The sequence below is a fragment of the Arachis hypogaea genome, chromosome 20 (assembly GCF_003086295.3).
Source record: "Arachis hypogaea cultivar Tifrunner chromosome 20, arahy.Tifrunner.gnm2.J5K5, whole genome shotgun sequence".
NCBI classification, from domain to species: Eukaryota; Viridiplantae; Streptophyta; class Magnoliopsida; order Fabales; family Fabaceae; genus Arachis; species Arachis hypogaea.
This window is the reverse complement of record NC_092055.1, coordinates 45,686,144-45,703,197: the sequence shown is the minus strand read 5'-3', so window position 1 is coordinate 45,703,197 and position 17,054 is coordinate 45,686,144. Positions and strand designations below refer to the sequence as shown.

At 33.3% G+C, this 17,054-nt stretch overlaps 1 protein-coding gene across 1 annotated transcript; it reads left to right on the top strand.

Moving 5' to 3' along the window:
• Positions 1-14,084: 14,084 nt before the first annotated feature.
• LOC112783198 (large ribosomal subunit protein eL13z) lies at positions 14,085-16,170 on the top strand. Its single transcript, XM_025826008.3, has 5 exons — positions 14,085-14,218; positions 14,810-14,925; positions 15,081-15,214; positions 15,516-15,674; positions 15,804-16,170. The coding sequence occupies exons 2-5, from the start codon at positions 14,817-14,819 to the stop codon at positions 16,023-16,025; spliced, it is 624 nt and encodes a 207-aa protein (XP_025681793.1). The 5' UTR covers positions 14,085-14,218; positions 14,810-14,816; the 3' UTR covers positions 16,026-16,170.
• Positions 16,171-17,054: the final 884 nt, after the last annotated feature.

Genomic DNA, 17,054 nt, shown 5'->3' with positions numbered 1-17,054 from the left:
TCTTCTCGTTGACTACCATAATTAGATTTGGGTGACAAGGCTTGTGAATTCTCAATTGAGCATCCAAACATTCTTCTAGACCCATGCAATTTGGTTCTACACCAACCATTGCTATTCAACTTTGAGCATGCAACCATCATGAACCTAGAAGGATGTCTCCAACCACTACACAACTCTCTCATACTCTTAACTCCACAAAGAGCTCTAAGTTGACCATCATTTTCAATAAAACCATATTCAAGTGAGAAAGTGAAGCTTAGGGATAGAAATTTTACCCACTTGAATGTTGTGTTGGATTATGGTGACTTAGGAAGGGGGACCTCCCCACACTTAGCCAATGCGAGGTTTACGCCCTTGTGCTCCTTCTTGGCTACCTCCACCTCTCTACAACTTTCCTCAACTTCAACTTCTTCCTCTTGGTGGCTCTCTTCCAATTCAATCTCTTCTTCATTGCTCACCAAGGGCATGAGAGGTTGTGCATCTTCTTCTTTGACCTCAATTTCAAGCCTAATGGGAGGGGATTCAATTGTAGATAAGAACTCCTCAATGATTGAATCCATCTCTTGATCAACCTTTTCAAAGTTTTCAATCATAATATGCTTTGGAGGTTGTACACCCTCCTCAACATCAACATCAAGCATCTTGGAAGAGGGCTCTCTAATTCTACATTTCCATGGACTTCCAACATCTCCTAGGTCTTCAACCACTCCTTCCAACTCAATTATCTTAACTTCCTCCCCTTGTGACAATTCTTGCTTCAACTCCTCTTCTTCACCTTGAAGCTCCAAACTCACTCCCTCACTAAGCTCCTTGGTTGCTTCTCAACATTCAACAATGAGAGTTCCTTGATCGCATAGGCTTAGGCGGGAGGAGACCATATTATGAACGGCTTCCGCTATGGTAGCTATCTTGGCTTCTAGCTCCTTGAACTCCTTTTGGTTCTCTTCTTGCCTTCGAATGTAAGAACTAACACATTCTTGGAGAGAATCATCCATTGGAGGTGGTGTGGAAAAAGAAGGTTCATTGTTTGGGAAGAAAGTTTCATAATTGGGAGTTAGACAGTTGGTTCATCTTGGTAAGGGTATGGAGGTGGTGTATATTGAGGTGGTTCTTGAGAGTAATTGTGTTGTAATAGTGGTAGTTCTATGTGTGGTTCATATGGTTCATAAGGTGGTTGGTATGGTAGATAAGAATTAGGGTCATGATGAGGTGTTTGGTGGTAGGGAGCTTGTGAGTAAGGTGGTTCAAAGTCATGTTGAGGGGGTGGTTCATAGGCATGTGGTGGTGGTTGTTGACAATCACAATAAGGGTCACCACATCCATTAGATTGATATGCATTAGGATTGGAGTTATACCTATAAGGAACCGGAGGTTGTTGCCAAGAAGGGCGATCAATCCTTTGAGGCTCCTTCTACCTTTGATTGTTCCATCCTTGATGCATGTTACCATTGTAGTTCCCATTTCCTACAACATAATTTGAGCCAAACTCATAGCCAAAGTGAGGATGAGAATTCATAATAGCAAAGAGAATAAAAACAAGTACTAATAAGAACTAATAAAAACTAACTCCTAAATCAAGCAAAACTAACAAAGAAGCCTATTAACATATATACAATAGCCAATAATATAACACCATTGCAACTCTCCGGTAACGGCGCCATTAATTTGATGATGAGAATTTATACCAGTTCGGAATTCTACAAAATAATTCCGTTGTTAGTATAGTCCAAACCAATAGTCAATCCTCAAATCAAATTAAATCTAGTTTTGTCACAAGTACAAACCCCAATAAGAATTAATCGAAGTATTTAGACTCTGGGTCGTCTCACAAGGAATTGCAATGAAATGATCAATTATTGGCTATGAAGAACAAGGGGTTTGGTTGATAAAAGGAGCAATAAAATAAATGATAAGAAAAGTAAAGAGAGAAAGCAATTAAAGAAAGCAATTAATAAAGAGAGACATTCATGGCAAGGTTTAAGATCATAGGCTTTCTATCTTAGTCATTAATCATAACAATACTTAACAAGAATTTATCTTATTTCGTCATCCCCAATGTTGGAAGAAGGTGTAAGTTATCTTCCATTAGAGAAAGTCAAACTAGACTAGTTAATTTCAAGTCAAAAATCCTAATCAAGCACTAATTGAATTAGTAAGAGATTAGAGTCATTGAGAATGATATTAACTAACAACTCTAGATCACCAATCTAAATTGGGTATTAATGACTCAAGATTGCCCAATTACTCTTTCTAAGCATAGAATGCTCAAAATCTACTCTAAAGCCCAACCAAGCATTTTATCAAACATTTGGAAGGCATAAAAGGAAAGCATAGTAAAAATTCAAGAATAATAAATCTACCAACTACCAATTGCAAGAAAAGTAAATTCATAACTCAAATCAACAATTAAAAGAACATCAAACATTAAATTTTATTCAATATAAACAAAATCCAACATGAGCATTCATAAACATAAAAGAGACGTAGAAGTAAAATTGACAAGAGAACTAAGAAGAATAGAGTAGTGGAAACAAGAAATTAAGAAGGAAACAAGATGAGAACATGAAAATTGACCTAGATCTAAGATGGAAATATCCTAAGAACCCTAATTCTAGAGAGAAGAGGGAGCTTCTCTCTCTAGAAACTAAGCTACATGATGCCAAAACTTCAAAACAATTGCTCCCCCCTTGCTTGGGCTTCAATTCTGCATGAAATACACTCAGAAACAAGCTAGATTTGGGCCTGAGCAGCTCAGAAATCGCCCCCAGTGTTTTGCCTTTAAGTGGGTCACGTGCGAGTATCGGCGCGTACGCGCCATGTGCACGTGCCCGTCGATTGGCTATTTCCTCATCCGCGCGTACGCGCCTTGTACGCGTGCGCGTCGCCATGCGATATCACTTCTGCACGCGCGCGCCTTGTACGCTTGCGCACCCATTGAAGCATTCCCAATCTTTGTTTCTTCATGCATTCTCCACTTTGTATGCTTTTCTCCTCATTTCTTCTATCCGATACTTGTCTTATGAACCTGAAATCACTCAACAAACACATCAAGGCATCGAATGGAATTAAAGTGAGTTAAAATCACCAATTTAAGGGCCTAAAAAGCATGTTTTTACACTTAAGGATAATTCAAGGGAGAATTACAAAACCATGCTATTTCATTTAATAAATGTGAGAAAAGTTGATAAAATCTCCCAAATTAAGCATAAGATAAACCACAAAATCGGGGTTTATCAGCCACCCTCCCTTCGTTGCTTCGCATTTACATTGTGAATGTCCCTTGTTCTGTAGGGGACATTATGATACCCGCCGACTAGGATCGCCATGAAATCGTGGATTCGTGAGACACCAATGCCCTCTTTGTGCATGTCGTTCATCTGCTCAATGTCCGCTTTGCTCATCCTCCGATGGCATGGAAGCATGGAAGAAAATTGCAATTCAAGAATGGGGTGGTTTATGCGCGTCTGAAAAGTACACAACGTACCAATGTCCTGATTTATCGTCCATGCGAACATGCATCCTTGTAGGGCATCCCCACCGTGTCTCGGCCCTCGGCCTTTTTTGCCAGTTAGGAATTGAGTAGAACTTCGGTGATCGGTACCCTTGTCGGTGGCACACGAATTCCTGTCGTATCCTTACTTCGCCACATTTTTCACTCCTGGAATGTCTAACGCCGAAGCCATGGTGCTTTGCATATTGCTGGCAGAACTCAAACGCAATATCATCATCTACGAAATTAAAGCGGCGAACTTCCTCCTCGCTGAAGTTCACAAAATCAATCGAACCTATCAATTCGCCAGAATCAATAGCGTATAAGTCATCATCCACAAAATTGTCATACATTCCTCCGACGCCGTCTAAATTGTCTTCCAATTCAACCCCATCCCGATTGTCGACATCGGTCTCTGCATGATGGTCATGTTCTATTTCATATTCGTGTAACTCATACTCGTCTAACTCCATCCCTACAAATCCTTCACCCTCAACTGATCAAACTCCATGGTCTGCTCCGTCGTACAGTTCTGCTTCGTCGGCAACACGCACGCCCCCATGGATATCTTCATCCCTGGCCACCCTTTGCCAAATAACAACAATACGGTAATTCAGCGAAAGACACAAAATTGGGAGATATCCTTGAACAAAAATTGGCGACATATAAGGAAACAAAAGGGGATATTTATAAATCAAGTGCAGGATAATAATACAATGGGTACCTTCTTTCCATTGATAGAGACGACGACGTCATCAACTACCGAAAACAACCTACAATGAAGATTAGTATCATCGTGGTCAAATGTGAAGTTGTTGGTGAGCTTGGATCCGCCTTAACAGAAGGGTTAATACTAAACACTTTCTCAATCCCAAAAAATCGAGCATTTCATAGATCAAAAACGTCGAATCTCGTCTGATGAGTTGCTGGAATAAGGCGATGCCGAAGCCACCATTGCTAAGTGGGGAGGAGAAGGAGTTAGCTGAGTAGGGAGATTTCAGTCGTTGTCGGTGGTGGAAATAATGGAAGGGGCAGTGCGATTGCGACGGTAGGGGAAGGGGAAGAAGAGAACCTGAACTGGAAGAGGAGGTTAGCGATAGTAATAGTTAACTAAATACTGAGTGTCTAACTAATTTTAACAACTAACTTAAATGTATTCATTTTAAAAAATTAAAAAAGTGACCCCTCTATTTTATATGCGATTGCAAAAAAAAAAAACCCCAAAAAAGCAAACATTTTTATTTTAATGCTTCTTGGCTGACCGGTGCGCCAAATAGCTTTTTGATGTTTCGGTGTACAAACAACTTCTACTTATTGAATCTGTGCTTGTCAAAATTGTGCAAGATAGTTTTAACTTTCGAGACATCTGTATTAAATTGTGATCCCGAACTTTTCTATAAATACCAGTCTTATAACACAATTACTCACCCATATTATCTTCAGGTTTAAAAAAATATTCTATATAAATTTTGATCACGATTTCTTATTTATATTAAATTTTTTTATTTAATTTATTTATTAATTATATTAATTTATCTCTCAAATTTGTTATACGTATTTTCTTCTCCATAGTTTCTCTTCGTATGAATATTTCATATTTTATATTCTCATCTCGATCTATTTCATTTTATTATCTTATCTTTTATATATATTTTATAAAAATATACAGATTAGTTCAAAAGTCTGTGATAATAATTAATATTATAATTATTAATTTATCCGTCATTTGTTTAATTGATATCACAATGTTGGATTTTTTTTTATCAGAAATTAGTACTAAAATTTTAGTTTCTATTCCTAAAATTTCAATATTTTAATATTTCTAAAAAGTGAGGATATATACAGAAAATTCAAATTTTTTGAGACAAAGACTGAAATTTTAATAACATTTTATACCTAAAATATTTTATTTCAAATTTTTAGTTTCTATCTAACGGCTCTCAAATATCAACTTCACGTGAAGTCGACTTCACCTGAGTTTTTACCTTCAATTAATTAATTCTAACTTTATCCTTTGTACAAATTAAATTAGAGTTTCATCATTATTTCAATCTCTATCCCTCACTTTACACCAAACATAATACTAAATTTTATTTCAGTTTCTATTTTCTAGTTTCAGTCTCTTAATCTTTATCTCTCTTCCAAATGTTACCTAAATATATGTATTTATATATAGCTGTATATCTGCGGGTATTTTGTTTCTGACTTTGCTCATCAAAGTACCGTTAATTCATTCTTAAATTTTCTATTTCAGCGTACTATAAATATATATTAAGATATTACTGCAGTATTTGTCACACCTTTAAAGTTATTTAAGTGTCCAACAAGTAGCTATAACTTCATGTAAATAATTTTGAAAGTAATTTAGGAACAGATTAGGTCAAAATTGTTATTTAATTGCGATTCTTTATTGTTAAAATTGTTAGCTGATTAGCTGATATTTTATGAAGAACGTGTCAAGTTTATTTCTTTTCACGAGGTTTTCCCATTTTATATTAGGTGATGTCATATAGTTCAATTCTTATACTATCTTACCAGCTCTATATTGTAATTCTATATTGTATATTGTATAAAAATAATAATGTGAGAAGGGCTAAATTTTATAGGGTGATATATAATATCTCAGGAAAAATGGAACAAAGCTTTGATTTGGTAAGGGATATTGATAACGATAGTGGTGATAAGATATGGTGCTTGAAAGTAAGGATTCTTAGGCTTTAGAAAGTGCCTTCTTATGCCAACAGTAGGTTTAGGCCTTCAATTGAAATGGTGGTAATAGACAAAGAGGTTAGTAGTTTATATTTTAGATTTTGTGTAAACTATTCACATCTTATAAGATCTTATCGATAAAAAAAATAGTTATAGAGGTCTATTGATACGAAGTTTTTTTTTAATTAGAGAACCAGTATCAACTATTTGATACGCAACTATCATTCTGAAATATTTGAGCCTCAACTTGAAAAAGGCAAAGTATAAGAGATTAATAATTTTGTAATAGATACCAACAACATCAAATTTAAGCCTAGCAAGCATGAATATCGGGTGATATTTAAGAAAGAAACTCGTGTCTCAATGAATGTGGACAACGAAATCCCAGTGCAATCTTTTGAATTTGCTACGACAGTGGATATACTATTTTCTACGCGAGATGATGTATACCTCATTGGTACGTAACTAAATTAACCAGTGCTTTTGCTTATATTATTCCATACTAAAATTTTGTTTTTTTTTCATGCATCTTTTATGGTAGATTATTCATTGGAGTTGTGTTTTGTATATGGCTAGTGGGTCATCTAACACGGATATTTTTTTTTTTTTTGTTAATTTTTTATCTTTCTTTCGTAATTAGATTTGATTGGTCTTCTGCAAAGAGTAAGTTCAAAAAAAGAAAGGGAGATACATACTACATCAAACTTGAGCTGGATGATCTCAAGTATACTCTCTTTCTTTTTTTTGTATTATAAGCTAAATTAATTTTTGTGTATTAATATTGTTATGGTAGATGAAGTTAATTTATTTTTCCTAATCAACTGGTTATTGGATTAATGAAATACAGTGGTGGAGAAAACATTCGGTCACTATGAGAGAATTACGCTCCGGACATTGTTGCTTTATAATCAATTCCAACCCAGCACAGAGTATATTGTTGTGCTCCAATTTGCAAAACTTAAACTTTTTAGTGGTATTGGTGTTGTTTATTGGATCAATATTTTGTGTATGTTTAATGAGTTCAATTCTTTGATCAGGTTTAGGCAATTTCTTAATGAGTAGTGATGTGCCTTGATATTCATGGGTTGTGTGATTGCTATATGTTTTCATATCGGCTTTTGTTTTGATACAAGCTTTCCATTTCTGAATTCATGTGATATGCGCACCACCTTGCTGATATATCGCTGATTTTAATCTGTTCAATCATCTTGCTGCATGAGTTACCGCTTATTGTCATTATATTGTTGCTTGTGTTTACTGAGCTGGGTGGTGCTAGTATATTGGAATTCTGGTTCACTACTTTATGCTGCTTTAACTGGGGTGTCTTTGCTTCATTGCTTATTGGATTGTTGAATATTTTCAAGATGTTATTGATAAACCACTATTTTATAGTTTATTTTGTGCTCAATTGAGTGGTTTTTATCAACTCTTTACCCATTTATTTATACTAATTGCATGGTTTTACAATTTCCTTCCTAATTTTGTGCTATGATTGAAAACATGCTTTTTTGGGCTTTAAATTTGCTATGTTTAATCCTCTCTTATTACCATTCAATATCTTGATATGTGTGTTAAGTAATTTCAGGATTTATAGGGCAGAAATGGCTTAGAGCAGTGACGGATCCAGAAAATTTTATCCGTGGGGGCAAAATATATATAGTATAATAATAATTTATATAATTATACTATAGTATTATAAAATATAATTATTCCTCAAAAATTATTTAACTAACAAATTAAAATAATAAAATAATAATTTAAATAATAAATAATTTAAAATTCCATTATTCTGGTTTCATATTTTGGAAAGATTGAATAATCTTTTCATTGTCAATACAATCAAATGTTTCTCTTTCTATGTATGTCACTAAACAATCATTTAAAAATTCATTTCCCATACGGTTGCGAAGCCAACTCTTTATGATGTTCATAGTAGAAAAGGTTCTTTCAAAAACTAAAGCTAACTTCAAAAGAAGAAACACTAATGGATAAACAATATTTTTTCAAGTCTCAACCAATTTCTGAGAAAGAGCACCAATCCCGTTTAAGTTTGAGAATTGATCATCAGAACGCACATCTAGTATGAAGTTCTCAAGTTGACTATCAAGTGCCAAAAATTGAGTAGAAGAAAATTCTAATGGATAGAATTGAGCTAACTAGATTAACTTCTCCTTATCAAACGCAAGAAATGAGTGTCTTGGATTCAGACAAGCTATACAAAAAAGTAATTCAGTATTTACCTCTGTAAAACGGTTCTTGAGTTCTTGAAGTTGTCTATCAACTACTTGATAGAATATCTCAACTTGAAAATGATGCAAATTTGAGATCTTTTGAGCTTTGCGTCTTGATCTTCCTTGTGACACAAATATATCATCCATTTTTAAAAAATCTCTACTTCGAATTCTAAAAATCTCCTCTTGTTAGAAGAAGTCGATGAATTGTTTTGGGATCCAATCTCCAATGATAAAGTTCTTTTGAAATATTTCTCCATTACTAATAGAATAAAATTATAAATCTAAATTAATTCACAATTCTATATAAATTAAGAAGTAGTTCAGTATAAAATTATAAATATAAAATTGATCAATTAATAAAATTAATGAAAGCTATATGGGTGACTCATTTCTCTGAACTCATTGAAACAATAATAGCAATCATATTTATCACATGTTATATATATATATATATATATATATATATATTGAGAGTTTATACTGATAATATATTCTTACATGATGAATTGCTTAATATATTCATATAAAAGATCCATTAAAATAAGAATATAAGAGTATATAGCTTTAATTTATTAGAAATATTTGAAGCTAGCCCTTTTTCTCAGCATATTATAAATACATTATCAATTCATCATAATTGAATACCACAAAAGTACAATAAAGAAAGATATTCAAATGAGATATTACATATAACACAAGTTAAAGAAAATTAAAACGCAAGTCCATAATTTGAATTAATTATCTTAATAGAGATTTGAAGGTACAAATTCTGATTTCTTTGCCAGTAGCCAATTGTAAATGGCAGAGCTTTGATGTATAGAGTTCATGTTTTGGAAGCTAGGAATGAATGATCCGAATGTACTTTAAAGTGCTTGCTATAGAAACTGAAAGCTATGTACTATAAGCTTCTAAATCATCATCCCTTCTAACATTCATATCATAATCCCCTGATTCCCCTCTCATTCTTATTCATATCATAAGTCCCTAGATCTGTATTTCTTTATTTTCGAAATAATTCTTCTACTATAGAAAAATGTCAAGCCAATTACATCAAAACACAATTATATCAGAACAATTCTTCCATCATAACACAATTACATCATAACTCCATTAAAATTCCATCAGAACAGAATTGTTAATTAATAAAGTAACCAACAATTATATTAGAACTCTATCAGTCTATCAGAACACAATTACATGATTTACATCAGAATAAATTCAGTCACATCAAAACAAATTAATCAACTATATCAAATTGAATGAATTAATGAACTATATCAAATTAATAACAATGCAGCAAATGAGAATAAAAACTGAATGAAGCAGAGTATCCAACGGCAGAACCAGCGGCACGGCGGCACCCAGTGGTAGAACCAGCGACACCCCGCACACCCTGAACTGCTGAAGACAGAACCAGATCTACACGCCGAAAGAATGGAAAGACAGAACCAGACGAGGATTTAAGGCTTGCAGCTGTGAAGACCGAGGAAGAAGAAGAAGAATACCTCACCATACACCAGACGTTGAAGGAACGCAGCACCAGAACCAGACGCGGGCACACTGCGATGCAACGAGAAATCGACGGAGCCGACGCAGGAGAAAGACTGAACGGAGTGGGCGAGTGGCGACAGACGACAGTAACTGAGGGCTGGAGTCTGGAGCAGAAGAACAAAATTGAAAAAGAGAAGGAGAAGGGTTAGCTGATTAGGGATTGGGAAGGTGGGGAGTGGGGTCAAAATGAATTAGATGGTGGGGGCAAATTAGACAATTCACTAAGAACTACTAATTAATTTTTCCAAATTCATTGGGGGCAGTTGCCCCCACTGAGTGCTGAGTAAATCCGTCCCTGGCTTAGAGGATGGAAAGGAAGCATGCAAAAGTGGAAGGAATACAAGAAATTGAAGGAACTGCAAAGCTGTCAGCCTAACCCTCTCGCACTAAAACGGTCATAACTTGAGCTACAGAGGTCGAAATGACGCGGTTCTAGTTGCGTTGAAAAGCTAACGTCCGGGGTTTCGATTTGATATATAATTTTCCATAGTGGCTATACAGCTAAGCGACGTGAACGCGTACTCCACGCAGACGCATCGCAGTGACAAAAATCAGCGTGGCAGATTTCGCCCCAGCAATTTCTGGGCTGTTTCTGGCCCAGTTTTCGGCCCAGAAAACACAGATTAGAGGCTATAAAGTGGGGAAACCCATTCATTCATCAATAAAGCTTTAATAATACACAATTTCAGGATTTAGGATTTCTCTCAATTTTAGGATTATTTCTTTTCAATCACAGGTTCAATGTTCCTTTAATTTATTTTCTACTTTTATTTATTCTATTACTTTAATTGTTATTTATCTTTTCAATCTGGCTTATGAACCTTTCCATGTTAGGACTTGAATTTATGTTTAAATGCAATTTGAGGTATTTAAGATTTAAGATTTCTTTCTTTTATTTATGTTACTGCTGCTTTCCATCTAAAGGCATTTTTATTCGAGTAGATTTATTTTCTCCTTTTGGATTTGGTTAAATAATTGGTAACACTTGAGTTATCAAACTCAGCTGTTGTTTAAACATTGGAATTTGCTAATTGATTTGAATTCCAATAACTCGAGTCTTTTCTTAGGAATTGACTAGGATCTGAGGAATCAAATTGATTCATCCACTTAACTTACCTTCATAGTTAGAGGTTAATTAAAGTGGGAGCAAAATCCAATTCTCATCACACCTGATAAGGATAACTAGGATAGGACCTCAATTTCTTATACCTTGCCAAGAGTTTTCTTTATAATTATTAATTTATTTTTCTTGTCATTTAAATTACTTGTTCCTTATTTCAAAAAACCCAAAAATACACTTTTACTCATAGCCAATAATAAGTCGTACCTCCCTGCAATTCTTTGAGAAGACGACCCGAGGTTTAAATACTTCGGTTATAAATTTTATTGGGTTTTGTTACTTGTGATAACCAAACTTTTGTACGAAAGGATTCTCTGTTAGTTTAGAAGCTATACTTACAACGCGATTATTTTTATAAAATTTCTTTACTAGCAGAAATCCGATCGTCAGTTATCTACTAAAGGGAAGAAACCGACCGCCAGGGCCAAGCAGCCTGTGCCACAAAACGTCGTGGTGTTGGCCTATCCGGACATGCAAATTTTGGCGAGGAATCCTAACAAGTGTGCAAGCAAATACTGTAAACTCCAAGGTCGACACTTCAAGCTGAAAAAGAAGCCTCGTTTTGAGTGGACACTAAAGCTTGACAAGCTTTCACCTGATCTCTGAAGGATGGTGAATGAGCATATTGAGACTCGTGGATGAGATTTTTCTTGAGTGACCATTGGGAGATGTAAATGAGAACTGGATTATGGAGTTCTAGGCAAACTTTTACTCAGTGACTTTGAAGTCTGTGCTGCTACAGAGTAAACAAATTCCAATCACCAAAGCCAACATTGCTGGAATTCTGCAAATCCCTCCCAAGCTGAAGCAGCGATGTGCTTACGACAAAGCACTCCATGATCGGAGCCTGAATCCCTTGGACTGGGATAAGATTCTTGAGAAGATTGCAGTCTCGGACAGTCAGTGGGTCCTCAACACCGATCAGAAGAGGGAACCAATCGGCATCATACTCAGTCAGCTTCCTGTGAGGCTCGGATTTATACTACATTTTTAAATAGATTTCTATATTTTTTTATTAAATTCTTACGCTATTTTTAGTTTTGTAATTAGATCATTTTAGTATAAAAAATATTAAAATTAAATAAATATTTTTTATAATTTAAAAATATTAATAATTAAAAACATAGATCTTTAATTATATATTTTTTAAAAAAATATTATTCTATTAATTTTAATATATTTGATATAAAAAAATTTAATTATAAAATTAAAAGTAGTATAATAACTAAATTAAAAAATATAAAAATCTAATTATAAATTTAACGAAACTATAAGAAATAAAATAGAATTCCAAACTAATAAGGGAGCTACTTAGATAAAAACGCTTAAAACGTCTGTTTTTAAAGATGTTTTTAAGTAATTAAAATTCAATTCATATAATTCATTAAACTATGTTATTTTTATCAAAATTAGATCAAATAAATTGATTTGGCCAAAAAATCGATAAACTATATCTTGAATCGGTCTAAATTAATATTTTTTTATAAAAAATAATTATAATATCTCTATTATAAAAATGACTAAAATACTCTTATTATTTATATATATATATTGAGAACCCTAAATTTTAACCATTTTCTTTTCTCTGTGCCGTTATAGGGTTAGAATTTAGAGTTTTCAAAATTAAAAATATATATAATAAGAATACTTTAGTCATTTTCTATAATAAGATTATTAAGGCTATTGTAATCATTTTCTATAAAAAAGAATATTAATTTAGATTGATTTAAGGTTTGGTTTACCGATTTTTTGGCCAAATTAATTTATTTGATTTAATTTTGACAAAAATAATATAGTTTAATCAATTATATGTATTGAATTTTAATTAATAAAAAACATCTTTAAAAAAGATGTTTTAAGCATCATTATCGAAGTGGCTCTCAACTAATAATTATATAGTAACAACCTAGAACAAGTGAAATAAAATAGAGTTCTAAATTTCTACCAGTGACCTATTCCTAACGATACAAACTATATTCTAGTTCTTGGCGACTACCCTAACCATGGCTACATATACACATATATCTATATGGGATTGCATAAAATTTAACACAATAGAACTAACCGCAAAGTCGACCACCTAATGCGAAGCCTTGTTCAGCCTGTTGATGTTTTCATCGTTACCAGCTGCACGTGCCATCGTTGTATTTATCGATAATATGGTCAGAAAGGAGTAAAAGAGAGGCGAAAGTGGTTGAAAAGTTTAAATTGGGGCCCAGTCAAACACAGTCAACGACATATATTTATAGTCGTCCCTTAATTTTATAAAGGAGATATAAAATAATTTGCTCTTTTGTAAGCACTTAGATGATCTATTTGTTGATATTCTTTTTTTTACCAGTTTAGTGCATAAACAAAATTTGATAATGTTCCAGATTTTTTTTGACTGCCAATTAAAATACAGAGTTTAACTAAATAAAATCTTAGCGGTGGGTGAATATTTTGAATTTTTTGGAAATGGAAAATGAAAAATGCTATTTTATAAAGCCATGAAATGTTTTCCATTTGAAAACTCGAAAAAATGAAGTACATACTTACTATTTGAATTGTTCTAAAATTGAAATACTATTCTCGCGTGTTTTTCAGGTGATTACAAAAGTATTGGGTATACTACCGTACTATTTATAAAATTTAAATTAAATAAAATTAATTGTAGTTCCTTAAAAATAAGAAACATAATTAATTAAAAAATTAAAATTAATAAAACATTAAATTAAAAGAAAAAAGTCTAAAAAGTCAGTAACTTTATTAAATTATTGTCAGCATGTAACTAGTAAAAGAAAAATGAGTAATCTCATATCATTAAATACTATTAAAAATATTATTAACTTGATGACTACAAATCGTAAAAGATACTCGCTTCCTAACCCTCATCAATTAAAAGATTAAGTAAAGAATGATATTTTTAAAGGATAAGTACTATTTTTTTTAGCTTGGGCCTGAGCCCATATCTATACCAAAAGTAATATGCAATCGGATCCGTCCAATGACAATTAAATCTGCCCGTCCAATTTAGGATTTCTGAAGCGAAGAGGCTGCTATAAAAGCCTTCACAAACCCTAACGACACTTCTTAGTCACCTGAGCTGCCCCCTGCGTATCAAGAACCCTAAAGGTAGCAGCTCTCTCATCTTTTCTTCTTCGGTTTTTCTTCAACCCTTCGATCGATGTACCATTTCAATTCATCGATGCTATAATCTATTTATCTGTCTTATTTTCCCAGTTCGAGATCTTTGTTTTTCGTAATGTCACGGCTGTTGTATGCTGTTTTCCGATATTGTTCAAATTTTAGAGTGTTCAGTGCGGTAGTATTAACTTAAGACCATGAAATGGAACTTCTTACTGTTCGGTATTTACTTCGATGTGAATGCTTTTCGAGCTGTTGATTTGAAATATGTTAGTTTCTTTGAGTTCCAGTGATGTGTGAGCAGTTATACCTGTTAATATAATATAAGCTTTGGTGTTTTGCCGAAGAAATGCTAGCGAGATTTATAGTATTGATGTTGAAGTTTTTCGTTTTGATTGGAAAATTTAGTTAATAGATTTTAAGTCCTTGTAGATTGATTGCTTGAATCTCAACAATTTAGTTTACAGGGTTCTTAGCATTTTATACTGTCTTATTGAGCATCACGTTTTAGATATCCGTATTTAGAGAAGTATATAGTTTGTTGTTTTTGTAATTTTGGTCGTTGATTGCCTTGTATAGGTAAGCCATGGTGAAGCACAACAATGTTATCCCTAACGGACACTTCCGTAAGCATTGGCAAAACTATGTGAAGACCTGGTTCAATCAACCAGCAAGGAAGACCAGAAGACGGTTAGGTAATTTCGGTTGCATCTTTCTCTTGTTAATTGTATTTAATAATTTATGATTTATTTTGGATTACCTTAATGTTAAGAATGCATTCAGGCAGCCAGATGAGATTCATGCTGGATACTTTTCATTTAACTTTTTTAAATGTTTATGTATTCCTTAGCTCGCCAGAAGAAAGCTGTGAAGATCTTTCCCAGGCCTACCGCTGGACCTCTCAGACCAGTTGTTCATGGGCAGACTTTGAAATACAACATGAAAGTCAGAGCTGGCAAGGGATTTTCTCTTGAAGAACTTAAGGTAAAAATGGATTGAAGTAATGCCTTTTATCTTTCTTGTAAGTTATAATTGCTAATTGTTTATTGGGTTTACTGAGGTAGTGGAGAGGAAGACAACTGGATTGTTTCTAATGCTGTAATTTGGTATATGATACTGCACATAATCACTTGTTTGCTTGCTTATGGTTTATTGGCTGCTTTTAGGCATTGTTACAAAATAAAACATAGTTTAAATTTAACAAGGTTTGCTGCCTTGCCACATTGTTTTTTTACTTTATATATATATATTTCTAAATGTATGCCAATCTTGTTTTACATCCTAGGCTGCTGGCATTCCGAAAAAGCTAGCTCCAACCATAGGCATTGCTGTTGATCACCGTCGCAAGAACCGTTCTTTGGAGAGTATGCAGGCTAATGTTCAGCGGCTGAAGACATACAAGGCCAAATTGGTTGTGTTCCCAAGACGTGCACGCAAGGTTAAGGTAATACTAATTTTAGCATATGAATTGGTTGTGACATGTGAGTTCTTCTGTCTTCGATTTTAATTTAACTCCTGCAAAGAATATGTAACTAAAAATTTGCTGGAAATACATACTATCTGTATATTGCAGGCTGGTGATTCTACCCCTGAGGAACTTGCAAATGCCACCCAAGTCCAGGGTTCATGCTTGCCAATTGTGAGGGAGAGGCCATCAGTAGAGCTTGTTAAGGTTACAGATGAAATGAAGGCATTTAAGGCTTACTACAAGCTTCGTCTTGAACGCACAAACAAAAAGCATTATGGTGCTAGACTGAAGAAGGCTGCTGAGGCAGAAAAGGAAGAAAAGAAGTAATGACCTTGCGAGATCAGATTTTGTTATCAATCAATATTATAGTTGTTGCAAGACGATTATGCCTGAGATTAGTTTTGCGGATAACATGGACCCTTTTACTTTTTATTTTTGAATATTGAAGTTTGTTGGTTTCTTTGGTGCACTAGATTTTCTGGATTTTTTTTGTTAGTTTTGCAATGTTTGTGTTCTGTTCATGTTGAGTTTTTATTATTGCCGATTCGGTTTTATTGCATAGTAACCTCGTTTTCTGAGCACCATCCCATGATCGGTAAAAATTTAACTTGTTTTCAATCACATGGTAATGAACAAAAAATGTCTACATGAAATTTAAATTTCCAACTTATGTTAAATGTCGATGGATGGCATTAGTCCGCTTTTTTACTTTTCTAATATTTATTTAATCAATTTAAATTTTGATTGGCTAATGAGTTATAATTTAAATGGTATAGTTTTTCATATTCATTTTTTTTACCAAAGATAGGAGACTCGAATTCGCAACCATTGGCAGTTTTTCATACTCATTTGAAGATGCGGTTTTTTTATTTTTGGTAAAAAAAAAAATTAAATTTATTTTTGGTTTAATGTTTCTTCACACAAAATGAAGCTTTTTCTCTGATTTAGTAATTTGTTTAGGTTATTATTAACATGAAACTGCATTTGACATGTTTAAGTAAATTATTATTTAATATTTTTTAACAATTATTTTTATCATGTGAGTAATTACCATTTTTCTTTGTAATCTATATACATAAATATTAATATATTTTATCTAATTTAAAAATAATTACAATGGTAAGTGAAAATAATTGTGTTATATATGATGAAGAAGAAGGAGAGTTTTGATTATTGAATTGTGTAGAATTATAAAAGAAAAAATAACACTGAGATATAACTGCGACACAAGAATTTTTAATTTTGATATCGAAATTTAATTATGTCATTTCTAATTAAATGTATTTTTCTTAGCGTTGAACTAGTTGTGTTATTAAATTCATAAATAAGAAGTTTAGTTATTTATGTGTTATTTAT

Coding starts and splice junctions, on each gene's coding strand:
- LOC112783198 (XM_025826008.3), top strand. CDS start 14,817: ATGGTGAAGCACAACAATGTTATCCCTAACGGACACTTCCGTAAGCAT. Junction 14,926..15,080: donor GAAGACCAGAAGACGGTTAG/GTAATTTCGGTT, acceptor TGTATTCCTTAG/CTCGCCAGAAGAAAGCTGTG. Junction 15,675..15,803: donor GACGTGCACGCAAGGTTAAG/GTAATACTAATT, acceptor TGTATATTGCAG/GCTGGTGATTCTACCCCTGA.